This window comes from Melopsittacus undulatus, chromosome 12 (assembly GCF_012275295.1).
Source record: "Melopsittacus undulatus isolate bMelUnd1 chromosome 12, bMelUnd1.mat.Z, whole genome shotgun sequence".
Taxonomy (NCBI): domain Eukaryota; kingdom Metazoa; phylum Chordata; class Aves; order Psittaciformes; family Psittaculidae; genus Melopsittacus; species Melopsittacus undulatus.
Window position 1 is genome coordinate 9149419 of NC_047538.1, and position 14841 is coordinate 9164259.

Sequence of the window (14841 nt, forward strand, 5' to 3'; positions counted from 1 at the left end):
TGTGCCAGCAGGAACACCCTCTGCTGCTCGGAAGGCAGTGCTGTCCCTGGCTGACACTGCCACCCACTCCCAGGCCTGCTGCCTCCCATGGTGATGGTCATTGCTTCAGCATCTGCAGATCTTCAGACTGAAGAGTTAAGTAACTTCACAGCCACTTGATCCATTATTAAATGAGAACAGATCAGAACAGAGCCAAAAAGGCTCAGGAGAGACCTTGTGACAATCTTCCAATATCTAAAGGGGCTGGTACCCAGGGCCAAACAGCAATATGCCTTTGAGTGGCATTGAGGGAATTTTCCCACAGGCTTACTGTGATTCAAGAAAGAGTGATAGAAGGTTTAAAAGATTTTCTGCGTTTCTAGGTGTCTGCTGATGTCCTGGTCCCTTCATTCCCCACAGCACTGTGTCTCTGTAGTTTTCGCTTCCCTGAACTAGCTGCTGTTTCCTGACAGAAGCTACACCTGCAAGACAGCCCAGCTTCCCCACTAACAGGCAGAGATCTGCTATTAGTCAGAATTCAAAGGAAAGCAAATGTAGAAACAGGAAATTCCTGGAGAGTCATGACCTAGCATCTAACTATGCCCAGCAATTCAGCAAACAGCACAGTCACTGCTTCCTGCCCATATATTATTAGGAAGATTTTCCAGTGTATCATAAAATGACTGGCTAAATGATGCAGAGGAGACTTGAGGCTTTATTCTGGTCTTAAAAAGGAAAAATCAAGGATTTTCCAAATCCATTAAAATGCATCTGAAATTGGGGAATGATACATCATTTGAAATTAATGCATGTAGATGTAAAAGAGGTATTGCTCCTGAGGAAATGTTCACCTTCAGCGGACCCTGTGATTAACGCAGCAGATGTCTCTGCTTGGGGCCCTCACTAATTCTTTCTTCTGCCACCAGATTATTGTCACTGAATCAGCTTGAAAACAAAACTAGTGGAAGCAGAGTTTAAGTAGAATTTTATCAGGAAAAAAGAAGAAATGCCACCTTCTCTGCTCCCCTTACATTTGCAACAGTCTCAAAAGCTTTCCATGTACCAACTTGAGATCCACTGATTTCCCAGGAATACAGGCCTCTGTCTTCCTTTTCACTTAGCTTGGTTCCCTCACTCGGTGGGAGCATACGCACACACAATTTTTGTCATGAAGAGGATTTGGTAAGATTCTTTAACATCACCTTTTAAGGCCAGGAGGGCTGTCACAAGTGGAGGGTCATCATCCTACAAAAAATCCATACATAAACCCAAAGTTTTGTTGTTTTATTTTTAATAGGACAGATTAGTTATCACAGTCTAAACCATGTATTTTCCATCTCAGTGGTAAGGTGCAGCAGTTACAGCTACAGATTACCCCTCATCATTACCTCCCACCCTGCTGGCTCTTTCATATCCCCACACAATGCCCCCAGTGCAGTAAGTAAAGTGGCAATGACCAAGCATTCCATATCCAGAGTGCTACAGATAGCACCACCACATTACAACCATGGCTGCTGGGCACAGCAGCAACAGAGTATGCTGCAGTGAGGGTTAGGAAGGAAATGGGTCCTGTTAAACATGAGTGAGTGTTAAATCTTGTGTAACAGCCAGTGGTTACCAAGAGGCACGATGTGATACATCATGCCAGGAATTTTACATCGTTCTTTCTGCACATGATAGCAGCAATCTTTTAATTTTGGAACAAGCTACTCATTCAGCCCTCCCACACAGCTCACAACAACAGCAAGGGAGGTAAATTCTTTCAGTCTCCAGGGATGCCCAAGCAGATGAATCAGGAGGAACAAACACAGCCCCACAGAGATGTTTGGGTCTCACACGCAGACTCAGCAGCACAAAAAGGCAAAAGCAGCCAGAGAAATGGAGTTCATAAAGCAGTTCATGAAGTGGAAAATAAAAAAGCCCCACTGCCTTCTAGGAAAACAACCAGGAAAAGGCAGCCCACAGGCAAAGAAACGTGAACATTGTGGCACAGTGATCCATGTAAACTTAGTTCTGTGTCAGCAGGTTTTCCTGCACAGCTCACATCAGTGTGATCAGAGCTGTGTCTGAGTTATCATCAGCAGCATTTTGGCACTATATAAGGCAGAATAGCTTCTCACAGGTCACAAAGTTGTGTAAGGTGCAAGTGACTAATGCTCATCTTTTCACCACACCACCAAATGCAAGTCCATGGGGAGGTTGCAAGCCTCCAAATCAAACATGCTGTTCCCACTTTTATTCTCCTATCGGTGTTTCTACCAGCCTATGCTCCCTTTGGTAACTACATGTGTCAAAACAGCCTGTACCACTGACTGCCTCAAGATCATCTTTTGTGCTTCTGGTACAACTCGGTTAAAACAGCCACCACATGCCGTACAACGAGTGTAACTTACGCAGAAGTCAGCAGGTGGCACCCATGAAATGCGGATGCGTTTGACTTGACCACGCTCGATCGTTCCTTGCGAAGGTTCAACAGCAAATCCCTTCTGCTGGAGGAGCGGCAGGTCATGGAAAGCGAACTCTGTGTGCTGCAGAAGACAGACCACACACAGGACCTGTTACAAGCAGCATCAGGACTGCTTATTAAAGAAAGCGTTGCCCAGATGCTGCTGCTTGCCATAGTACTATCACCCTTTGAAACCCCAAGTACCCATCTTGTTCACATTTCAAGCTGTCAAAAAATACCACACTAAAACCACAGGGTTGGACCTGTAATCCACCTCTGTGCTCAAATTTATGTATTCAGAATTAGGAGAGCAAACTGCTAAATTTTGTTGCTGACTTAATATGACACTGCTAATCCCTCATACTAGCCCCTGAAAAATTATCTTTCCTTTTCAAACACTGATGCTTTTATAACGTACAGTTTATCAGAAACTCTGAAAGCTGTACTTCTTGATTTACAGATTTTTAACAGGAAGGACCCATAGCTATCTGTACTCTATCGGTATTCCTTACAGCACCTGACATAAACCAGCACTTTTAATTCATTTTTAATTTTCTTTACCTTCTTGAATGCAAATCGAGCTGTCTGTATGGCTCCAATCCTCAGCTCTGTCACTGCTGATGCTGGAGAACTCTCTCCATCCATGTACTCCAAAGCAAGGAGAATGGACTTCACTGGTTCTTGCAGCTCTAAACATAGTCAATTCAAGTAAAATTGGATACAGTCACAACTGGGCAAGTATCAGTTTGAAATAGCTACAGGTTGCAACAGTATGGTTCAAAATGAAGCGATGTTGTGGTAAATTCATGAGTTTTTGTAGATAGGGAGATACTTCTTACAGACTTGGTGAAGAATTAGGCACAAAGAGATTTTGCATAATTTGCAGTTGCAAATTTGTCAAGTTGTCTGCTCATTTTCTAGCCTCATAGCACATACGCTGTGTGTATGATATTCCTACTTGTATATTGTATATGCTTGGATTAATTTACAGCTCAGGAACTAGGATTTGCTTATGCACTGTCTCTAAACACAGATCCTGTCCAGAGAAAATAAGGAAGAATAAATTCAACCTCCCAAAAGTATGCCTTTTTCATGACTATACAATTGGGAAAGTCCAGGATATGTTATAATGTATGAAATTATTATATAAACATTTAATACAAGTCAGAAATGCAGAAAGCAAATACATCTTAATACTTCATAGTAGTACTATTAAATTATAACATTTTTTTGCAAGGTAACTTGCAAAAATAGAAGATGGTTACTAAGATACAACTGCATTAACATTAAGAGAAAAATCTTTCCTTAAATGCAAGTTTCCTGCTATCCCATAATGCTTATTTGTTCTGATTCTGGGAAACTTATCTTTAATTTATTATTTCTGAAAGGATGGGGAACATGCCCATGTCTTGTCACTCCCTGTTTTGTAATGAAGCAGTATGATGTCACCTTCTTTTGGTGCTCCCTGTGATGACAGGGGTGGTGTTACAGCCAGGGACTCAATGGGCACATCCAGTGGAACTCCCCCTTCCACAAACACTGGACGATCTCTGGCTGCACCCTTTAGGTGGATCACATGGGCTATTTCCTGTGCAGGAAAAGAAAGTGTCAAATGCAGGTTTCAGTGTAAAGTACTTACATAACAGGAAAACTGACACAACAGCAACAGTTACACAGAAATTATTACCTCACCTGACTACACAGATGCCAAGGGGATCAGCTCTCTACTGCAACAACCCCACATCTCCCCCGTGCCTTGTCCACTCCTGTTTTAAACAGCCCCTCATTCCTGGGAAGCAACCTCAGGAGAGCACTGGACAAGCTGTTCGTACTAAAGCCACTAAAAGAGGCAAAACTTATCTGCTGCCAAACTTCGCTAGAGTTTGTAACCTAGGACCAGTCTCCATTCGTCTTCATTTTATTCTGATTTGTATTCTTAACTTCAATTCCAAAGATCATCTGGAGATACCAACCTTGTAAGGGGAGAAACAGAACTTACTTGCTTGGAGACAGTTTGTGCTCCATGTCTGCAGTGCCTGCCAATGGTCCTTAGCTGGCACTCTTTATTAATTTTTGCTCAGTCTCTTTGGATGTGGAGTAAAGCCCCTTGCTGTGTTGCCAGCCTGTATATCCTGACTTGGGCTCCATCTAAGCTCAGCGGCTGCTCTACAGATGGAAACCTCCTTCCTCACGCTGTGTGACTGCAGAAGCAGCTCCCTGGTGCTTGGTGCACCTGCCAGTGGCACTGTGCATGTGGAGCTCTGCTCTCCACTGCCATTAAACACTGCTTGCAGAGAAGCCACTTGGAGCTGTGCTCAGCAGTAATGGCAGCAGCCCACCTCCCATCACCTCACATTTACACCATGTGGACAGCTGGCAGAAAACGGGACTGAACCCCAGCTCACTGCTGCCATCAATTAATAACTGAATATTTAGAACCTGAAAAGTGCATGGGCCCCAAAGCTGCCATCTCATACCTACTACATCAGTTAATCTGATCAAGATATATCTGCCTATGAATATAGTCTGCTAGATATAACTGAATACTATTCACTGGATATAACTATCTGAAACTTCTACTAAGACCCACATGGATGAAAGTCACTGCAGGTCATATTTAGACTTTGATTTCATAATCTAGGGATTTTGATTGCCTCACCTTGCCAAAGAGTACAACCTTGAGACAGTCAGAATAGTACAGGCTTTCATGATCAGGACTGAAAGTAACAACAAAATCCTGACTCTTCCCAGCAACAATCTCTCCTTCTGTTGGGAAGACGCTGAACACACTTAGGCCATTATAGTTCTGTGTTCCTAGTAAATAAAAATTAGGATAGAAATAAGGAGGAGAGCAGGGCGGCTTCATTTTACTTCTTCATGTATTTTAAACCCATTTAATTTTTTGGAATAGCAAATAAATAAGCTTGATGCATGGTTTTGCAGCAAAACAGGGTGCTAAAAACACCCAGTAAAAAGCCACCTAACAGTCTAATGCATTCATTTCTAGAGGAACTGAAGTGACATCACCAAACCCTTCCTATATTCTAACATGTTTCTACAGAGATGGACACCCCTAAATATAACCTTTAATATGCAATTACTGTGCGCTTATTTATATTCAATCACTAGTATCTCCTTACTTAGGGATATTTGCACAGGCTGCATAAATTTGCAGCCACACATACTGAAAAATCTACTGCAGCTCCTATTGGGAAACAAAATTGTGTCTTTAATTTTGGGAATGCGATGCCCCTGATTTCAACAGTTGTGTAGATTTAACAGGATAAAGTATTGCTGCTTTGTACTTCAGAGCCTTTAACAAAGGTACAAGACTAAAAGACAAGTTTACCAACAAGCTCTGTTCTCTTCAAAGAAGATGTAATAAAGGACGGAAGCTTCTGCCGATCTTTGTCCCTTGTTGGTGAAAGTGAATCAAGTTGGATGGAGTATTGCAGGGTCAGCATGGAAGTGTTCTGTATCTGATGACATGAAATTACACAGGAGCAGATTCATTAAGAAAAATCAATCCTCAAGCCCATAGGATCCACAGTTAGTGAACTGGCTGAATTTATTTCACTGTATTACAGCTTTACTGTGTGCTCAGATGCCACTGAAAGCACATTTTATTGCTACCCATGATGTGTCATGTCAGCCCTGCACCCAACAACAGGGACCAGGCTCCTTTTAAGTCTTGCATCAAATAATATATTTTGGTTATTGATGTACTGGGACAGAAACTGAGAGAAGATTTTGGCTTGTTTCTGAGTCTGTGGAATTTGTAGTATATGAGTGAGCGAACTGGTTAAACGTCCCTCAGTTGCACCGTGGCAGACCCTTGTGTGCCCTTTGTAGGACCAGTTTTGCATTTCACCCATGTACCCCTGCCACTGCTTTGCTTGGACTCAGTACAGTCTCATTTGGGACAGCAGTAATGGGCAGAATGGAGAAAGAGGGCAAATATTTCTAACACTGTTAAAAGATGAGCCATTTCAGTGTTAATTCCTTTTGCATGCTGACTAGATCTATGGAGCTCCCATAGATCATTTCTTTTTATTTTATAGAAAATATATATATATATATATGTATATATATATATAAATGAAAAAGAACATATATTTTTCAATATATATATAATATACTTTTTTTATGGCTCTATTTCTGTGTAGAGGCTGCAGGCAGGACAGCAGCAGCTAAGAAGATCCTCCCTGCACAGTTTTGTAACCTTCACCCTGAAACTGTCTCAGCATCAGATTACTCTGCCAGACTGCCTTTAAAGGTGTGTTCTTGTCTACAGTTTGCCTCTTGGCCTTACATTCTGCTGGACTAAAAACTACAGAATTCCTCTTCCTCCTTACAAAACTCGCTGACATGCTTTTAGTTCAGCACAGAGGGATTTACCTTGAATGTGGAAGTCACCTTCTCTCTGGCTATGACATAGCCCATATCGAGTACTTCTTCCACAGAGCAAACAATTGATGGTGTCACCCCACGTCCAGTGACACTCAGGGTTAGGTTGGTCTCTGCCGCCCAGATTTCCAGCATTTCAAAGGACTGCCAGAGGATGTCTGTGTTAGCCCAGGTGCTGAACGGAAGACATCCCTCACCCTTCCAACTGCCCCCCTCCCACAAATGGTCCATTACCCATGGATTTAGTGCATAGACAAAGATCTAAATGTTAGGAGTGGGTAGGCACAGGCAGCAAAGCTTTTCCTATTATACAGTCTCATCCCAGTCAGTAATACGTGTATATCACACAGTTACAGTTCCACATCTTTCCTTTTTCCCCCCATTACTGCTGTATCTTACTCACCCATTCATTCTTGTTGGGACAAAAAGAGATGATGAGGGGTTTAATTTCACCTGGCTCAAGCATTCCAACTGCTCTGACCAACAGGAAGGGACCATTGGGATTTAGAACTGAGAATCCTAACTGAAATTGTGTAGCTTAAGGAAAAGTTTATAAACAATGACTGGGGGAAAGGATACAAGAACAGATTCGAAGTATTGATCAGACTGAAGATGTATGAAGTAACATCTATAAGCTTTTACAGAGAACAGTAACTTGCAGAAAAGAACATAATACTGCATCAAAACCAGCTGAGTCATCAGTACCATACACTCTGGAAGGTGGTTAAGTGTTTCTCAGGTTTGGCTCTATCTATGCAGAATGATTTCCAGTTAAAAAGGGTAGAATTGAACTCACTTTCCAGTAGGTCCCCTTGGCTTGTCCAATAAATTATTCATGCTATTTTCTGCCTCCCTCTGAAAGAAATGTATTGAGTCTGAAATCTGCTACCTCCTACTTTCTTTAGTGTCAAACAGTTCCTCTTCCAAATAGAGTCGAATTAAACAGGAGCTGAACAGCAGGTTAACTCCTGTGTTCCAAACAAGGATACTTCCAGCTTCTTTGAGGAGATATTTTGCATTGCAAGTTGCTTCATCTCTCTGTGGCCTGACAGGAATGAAAACATTTGAGAAAGTGATGCTGTTCACTCATACACTACCATTCCTCCCTTAACTCATGCTTCTACCTGGCCCAAACATTTGTTCAATTTCTATTACTAATCCACTCATCAAAGCTCACTAAAACACTTCCAGATTTCGACAGTCACTTACAGAGCTTCCAATTCCATGTTTTGGGATTGAGTCTGCTTTTTCACATGCCTCAGCTGGCCAGGTAGGTTCCTAATTTTCCACTTAAGTACCTACTACAGGGCTAATTTCTGTCTTGACTTTCGAAAATCAACTGAACAGTGTAAAAGGAAATGCAAAACCACACTAAGAAAATGTCAGATAGAGAAAACTCAAAACTTGAATTCAAATTTCATACCTACTGCAACATCACCAAAATCGACAGTATTCTTTCCATTATTTGAAATGACCACAACAGATGGGGCTACAGCTGGACAGTGCAACTCCAAATACAAAGTGTTGTAGGGACTAGAGAAATAATAAAAGGTTACTTGCTTTGGATGATAAAGAAACACATTTTCAGAAATCTGTTCTTATTGTGCTCATGTCACAGGATATCATTAAATTGGTATTACAAAACAATACATAATCTGGGGTGGCTGGTTTTTGCTTTCTAAGCAGAAAGATGAGCTACATCTGGCTTAAGCTTTCCACATGCTTATTCTTTTAAGCTTCTTGAATTTCATGTGTTTGAGTTTTACCCAACTACTGAGTCATATGCATGAGTTTCTACCACTGACTTATGAAGTAATTAAGATCAGAAAACTTATTTCCTCCCCAAACAAGTAAATTAACATGCCCACCACTTCCCCTCGAATTTCTGAACTATCATGAAGTACAAATACCTACCTGTAACTTAAGTTTTCAGAGTCTTTCTTTTCATTGATTTGTTCACTTGCAACAAAGCACGGAATGATGTATTTTTCAAACCTCCCACTGAAAGTCCTCATCAGGAAAGCCTGGGCTGTCATATAGGCCTCAGAACTAGAAAATCCAGGAATAACAATTATCTCAATAAGTGAGAGAGCAAGGAAAAAAACCCAAATCAAGTATCTCCTGAGCTATTTGTGTTTACTGTTTCTTAGTCATGCATTCACAACTGAAGGTAACTGAATCTCAGCGACTTTTTTGATGTGCAGTAATGGACCCAACCCTACAAAGTGGTTTGTTTTTCTTACCAAAAAAGAATAAAAATTAAAACCCCAGATAAAACAGATGTCATATGAAAGACTACAAATTCTCAGTATGATCCTTATGTTGAATACTTTAAGTATTCCAGTGGCTTCCACTACTTCTACATCATGTCAGTGATATGTAAACACACATTATCACATCTCTCTAATGCAGTGCCAAGGAATGCTTCATAATGGGAGTTTTACAATTTACATATTATTTTTTTGACTTGTGCTGAAAGCATTTAAAAATTACAATGAATAGATTGCAAGGAACATGGGATTTTAGACAAAAATGCCTAACATCAAGCACAGTCAAATGCCTGGTGTTTAAGCACGTATTTCCTTCCAAACACTGCTAAATTCCTCAGATTAAGCAGAAGTGTGGGTCTGAAAAGGTGAATTACATGCTAAACAAGGGACCTCAGCTATCATTTTGCATCTAGGTACCCAAGTTTTAGATAGCCTCTGCTATCGATGTTAATCCTCACTGAGGTACACATATTGTAAAATGACTATTTAAAATGCACATTTTACAGCATTCTGACATTTCCATGACTACAGATAACCATGAATAATATGATGAATTAGGTAAGACCCCAAAAAGTAAAATTACCCCATGGATGTGGGCCCTTGGATGGTTTCCATCTGGGATGAAGTTATGCAGCTCTCTTAGACCTGTTTGTTAGTAGCTTCATTTGGTAACTAAGTTCAGCTTTCTCATTGCCCTTTAAAACACCACCCTCATTGGTTCAGCCAAATTCCCTCACTTCTCAATACATTCTTTGAAGTCTTCAGTCCTTCCAATGCTGAGAGGGATTCTGTGCTAACATGAGAGGGTACAGCTGTGTGGCTTAAAAGCAGTGCTAATTTTGGAAACAGCCTTTGCAACACAGCTAAAGCTATTTTTTCTCTACACTTTGCTTTCGTGTCTACCTATTGGCTTTAGTAGATTTATTAAACTACTTATAAGGAGAATATTGTCTATGTAGTACCAGATGCTTTTGCTGACTTACTCAGGCATTAACTCTTCAGGTTTTGGCTGCTCAGAACTGCACGGAGAACTTGGGTATTTGCTGCCTCCATCCCTTACCAGCTGTCTGGAAGACTGTTGTCTGGTAATGAAAATGCCTGATTTCTTTCCCCCTCTCTTTTCATCTTTCTTCTTTTTCTGCAAATACATACACAAAGACATTACACACTGAGGGTGATCGCCAGTAATCCAGTTAAGACATCAGTTTACAAATACGTGGTTCCTCACCCAAGGATACAGAATCAAAGAGGTGATAAAGTGTATGAAGCATGCTAACAGCAGCAGAATCATGGGAAGAAGCCATAGACACAGTAGTTACATTTCTCATTAGGTAAAATTAAATTGGTATAGGCATATTTTACCCCTTCTTAAAAAAAAAGAGCTCTCCTATTGAAGCAGACAAGTAAGAGACTATGCCTCTCATGGGAATTTCCCCTATTTATTTCATAAAGACAACCATAGGGGCTCACTTAAACTCAGTGACCCATAGCATTGCATATAAAGTCCATGCATGCCATTAGTCTGCAAGAAGGGTAAAGACTTTTTGGGTTTTAAGAGTACTTGTACTAAGCATTTGCAAGAAAATCCTCTAGGAATGCTTTTGAAATTGTTAGTGTGAAGTAAGATTATTGATAAGCAAACAAAATACACATTAAGTGCAACAGTACAGTCCTACTTTTGTCCCTTATAAGCAAGTCCTAGATGGATCATGAGTTGGGCTTCATTAATATGCAAATCATTTTATGATAAAAATACCATCCAGAGAAACAAATATCTGGAAGTAGCAGCCCAACTGCACATGCTGGTTCTTTGCATCCCTTACTTGTACTTCTGCCCCTGCTGCAGCTGCTCTGCACAGCCTCCGAACTGCCTCTTCTCTGAGGAGCTGATCCGAAAGTGTTGGTCTGAAGGACACTTGAATCAAGCTTTTCTGGGAGTGAGAGAGCACACAAGAAGGTTGGCAAAATTCAGCCCTCAAAGTCTGTTTCACCTACAGAGCTCAACAGGAGCATGGACATCACAGCAAACAATTCACAAATACAAAGGGTTTTATTCCAGTGAACAAAACGATACTGAGGTGAAGGTCACTTGCAGTTTTCCAGATGTCCCCTGTGTTACAGCAGGCTGGTTTTATATGGCCAATATTTTTGATCTCTCAGCATTCTTCAAATCACTCATAATAACATAACTGGGAAAAGAATGTCCAGGGTGAAAACTCCCATAAGCATTAGCCAGATTCAATGGTTAACCCCTCGTGTTTGCTTTAAACCATTATTTCAAACAACAGAAAATATTCCAGCTGTTCTAACAGTAATTTACATTTTGACCTTTGTTTACAAGTGACAGCATTTGCAGGGAGGTGGTTGATCAAAAGATCTGGCAGAACACCTGATGTTTGAAGTCAATTTACCTTCCCAGGCAACACAGTTCCAACAGAAGGTGTGATTGTCACTGGACAGTCTTCTGGCACACAGAATTCAAATGAAGTGGGTCCAACAGGGGCAACTTCCCCATTGCCAATCCTTGGGACAGTGTGAGTAAAGTGGTTGATGCTCACATGGGGATTCATCACATACAGTGTTGCTGTAGACACACTATTTAAAGCTGTTGCAGCAAACTGAACCAAGGAATGAGACAATTCAAGAGGTGGGTGGACTCCAACAGCTTTGCATGACAGCTTGAATTGTCTAAAAATAAGCACATGATAAATTGTCTCAGCATAAAATAGTCTCTTAATCAGCCCAGAAAATAAGGAACTAATCCTGTGGTCCATATTTAAACAAAATTTCAAGCTTACAATGGGAATTATGCCTAAAGATGAACAATAATACTATCTATTTTTAATGCACAATTGGCTAGAGTCCCTCTTCGAATCCTTCCTCTGGGAGCTTCGGGAAATATAACCAGACAAATCAAAGTTTATGCCATCATTATTTTAGTAGCACTAGTTTAGTATGAAGTATTTAAAATATTAATAATAATAATGATAACAATAATATAGACCTTCAGCAATTCAGCTGAAAAATGCAAGCAGAACATTGCAGGTTATGATGACCTGGGGCAAACTCGCAGCTTGGATATGTGACAAGGATAAACTTCAGAAGGGAAAGGAAAAGTGACCTCACTAAAGTTAGGTACTTAAATGAAGGATGAAGCTAACAGGCATTGAGCAGTTCTAGTGAACTAGAGAATCCCTACCTCCCCACATACTCATCCTAGCCTTACGTCTGCAGAGTAGGCAGGAATTCAATTTCTGAACTAGCTTAACAGTGGAAATCCAGTGTGATTTAGACTTCTACATAACCTACTACTCAATCAGTTTCTTCACATACCTATTAATCTCTGACTTGCAGGTTAGTTCAAAGCTGTAATCTTTTGCCTTGTTAGCTTTAAAGATTATGTCCAGTGTCAGGCTTTCAAGGGGAAGAAGAATTCCAACTCCATCATTGGGCTGAATTTCAACAAACTTAAAAATGGCAGGATATGAAATGATTGTTATTAAAATAACAAAAAAAGTTAAATTATCAAATTCTTAATAAATTAAAGCCATTATAGGCAAGATAAGAACATTTTGTTATTAAATGTACAAACATCAGGGAAACAGAAACCTTCTAGTGAGAAGCTTTCGTCTGAGTCAGTGACTAGTGTCTGACTGATGTGCAGATTTCTTATCTCAAAGTAACTTGAAAGGCATTAAATCCATTAACACAGACTTCAGTGGAATCTCTTCCCCACTGTGGATCTACTATCCACAGTATACACCCTGCTCTAATGATGTTTATTTAGACTCTATAGACAACTGAATGAAATATGATAAAAATCTCAAGTTCCCCCACTATCTTTGAGGAGCTGATTCCCATGTGAGGTGCAGATACCATAGTGATAAGAACCAGTTTAATATCTACAAATAGGCATTGGTTTGGTTTTGAGTTGACAATGATTCAAGAATGTCACATTTTAATCTAAAGCTTAATCTTAAACTAATAAGGAAACACATGCTGTGAAGTAAAGCTTTAGGAAGCTGAAAATACCAGTTTCTTTTAGCCAACTCCTTGACTTTAATACCTAAAACAGCAGAGAAAGACAGAATGCCTAATTAAATGTCAGATTCCTCTAGCTCTGATTCCAATATGCCAGGCCATTTCACACTCTGATCATCATGCTATTATGAAGCTGGAGCTGCTAACTTTTTTGCAAGAAAAACCCTAATTCAGCAGACATAGCCCCCACAAAACTAGCAGCTCCTGTGATTAATTCTGCTGCCACGTCAACTTACAGTCAGTCAGAAATACCTAGGGATTATCAGGGATGACTCCCAATAAGCAGTTTAGGAATGGCTATTCTGCTTGAAAGTGTTTAGGCCTTGGGATGCAAACTGAGTGATATTGCTCACCACCCTAACCTGTGTGTTTCCACAGTGCTGCAGCCAGAAGCATTTCTGTTGGTTTGCAAGAACCAGTTATGATTTATTTACACTCACACTGAAACATATTTTCATAATAATTAAATCTATTTTGATTCTCAAAGAGATGTGTGTGGGATAGCTACGTACCTCTGGAAGCCCCACAAATCCAAACTCTTGTGGCAAGATGGATTTGTTTGTTAACACAACGTTTGCCTGCACAGCTTCATAGACTGTGCAGTATCCAAAATTGATTTGTGCTGGACTGATTTCCAAATCAGAAGTAGTAACTATTGCATGGACAGTAATGTTAACTTTTTTAGCCTGAAACAAATGCAAGAAAGAGCAGCTGTAGCATTGTAAGGGCAGGATTTAAGTGATAACTGCAAAAAAGTTACTCTATTCCTTGACAATAACATATAAATGTAACATACCTATCTTGTGAACTTCAGCCTCGCTTTTCTCCAAAAATAAGCAACAGAAAAATGCTTCTTCAATAAGCAAAATTAAGATAATAATACCTGTATCTCAAATTCCCCGTGCTAGGATGGAATCATACCTGCATCTCCAAGGAATGTCAACTCTAAGAACATGCTACATCTGCAGTACAGATCAGAATAGTAAGATTGTGCTACAGTACCTGATGACTCTCTGGTACAAAACAAACTATCAGGGAATAGATGAGCGCTGACTAGGAAGGATTTAACTTTCCATATGGTAAACATGCTAGCAAGAAGACACTCTCAAATTTGTATTACTACTTAAAGCTGTTACCATTTTTACTGTTATTATAGGACCTACAAAGAACTCATCTAAGATTAGGCATCATTAAGTGAGCATTCTCTAAAATAATTTACATCTATTATGAGCCCAATAACCAGCATAAGAAAAATCCCCAACCTTATCCACAATGAATATTGTAACTGGAGCCTCCAAAATTCTTGTCTCTTCATTAAAATAGCTCCTTGCATCTTGAGGAAGAGAGTGCCTAAAGATCACAAAACTACATTCAGCTGCATCAAAATACTTTGATTATTTTCTAGCTAAGGGGAATAATGAAATGAAGCTAGAACAATTGACCTTGTCCATGTTAGCTTTTTTATTTTTAAAAATAGGATTTTTTGACACACAGGAGCTGAAGGGATTTAATTCAGAGAGGTCTGCATCCATTTATGCTTTTTAAAATGCCACCCACTCGTTTTAAAATCTGAAAAATGTAAAGCTTACTTTATAATCAGAATATAAACCTCCTGCAACCACAGCACATACCCAACCCCACTGAGGCAATCATTCTCTTTTGACAGTGGTGTCAGTTAATTATCAGCCACTTTGAGAC

At 40.1% G+C, this 14841-nt stretch overlaps 1 protein-coding gene across 1 annotated transcript in view; it reads right to left on the reverse strand.

The window, feature by feature from the left end:
* Nucleotides 1–674: 674 nt before the first annotated feature.
* CFAP74 (cilia and flagella associated protein 74) overlaps nucleotides 675–14841 on the reverse strand; it is a 72090-nt gene continuing 57923 nt past the window's right edge. Inside the window, exons 23-39 of the mRNA XM_031043909.2 lie at nucleotides 14406–14493; nucleotides 13656–13829; nucleotides 12436–12569; nucleotides 11514–11790; nucleotides 10926–11033; nucleotides 10086–10240; nucleotides 8747–8881; nucleotides 8256–8365; nucleotides 7822–7877; nucleotides 7236–7355; nucleotides 6824–6976; nucleotides 5775–5904; nucleotides 5085–5239; nucleotides 3875–4013; nucleotides 2987–3114; nucleotides 2373–2507; nucleotides 675–1224 (exon numbers count right to left, since the gene is read on the reverse strand). Coding sequence (XP_030899769.2) covers nucleotides 1111–1224; nucleotides 2373–2507; nucleotides 2987–3114; nucleotides 3875–4013; nucleotides 5085–5239; nucleotides 5775–5904; nucleotides 6824–6976; nucleotides 7236–7355; nucleotides 7822–7877; nucleotides 8256–8365; nucleotides 8747–8881; nucleotides 10086–10240; nucleotides 10926–11033; nucleotides 11514–11790; nucleotides 12436–12569; nucleotides 13656–13829; nucleotides 14406–14493 — 2311 coding nt within the window. The 3' untranslated portion in view covers nucleotides 675–1110. The remainder of the gene's footprint in view (nucleotides 1225–2372; nucleotides 2508–2986; nucleotides 3115–3874; nucleotides 4014–5084; nucleotides 5240–5774; nucleotides 5905–6823; nucleotides 6977–7235; nucleotides 7356–7821; nucleotides 7878–8255; nucleotides 8366–8746; nucleotides 8882–10085; nucleotides 10241–10925; nucleotides 11034–11513; nucleotides 11791–12435; nucleotides 12570–13655; nucleotides 13830–14405; nucleotides 14494–14841) is intronic.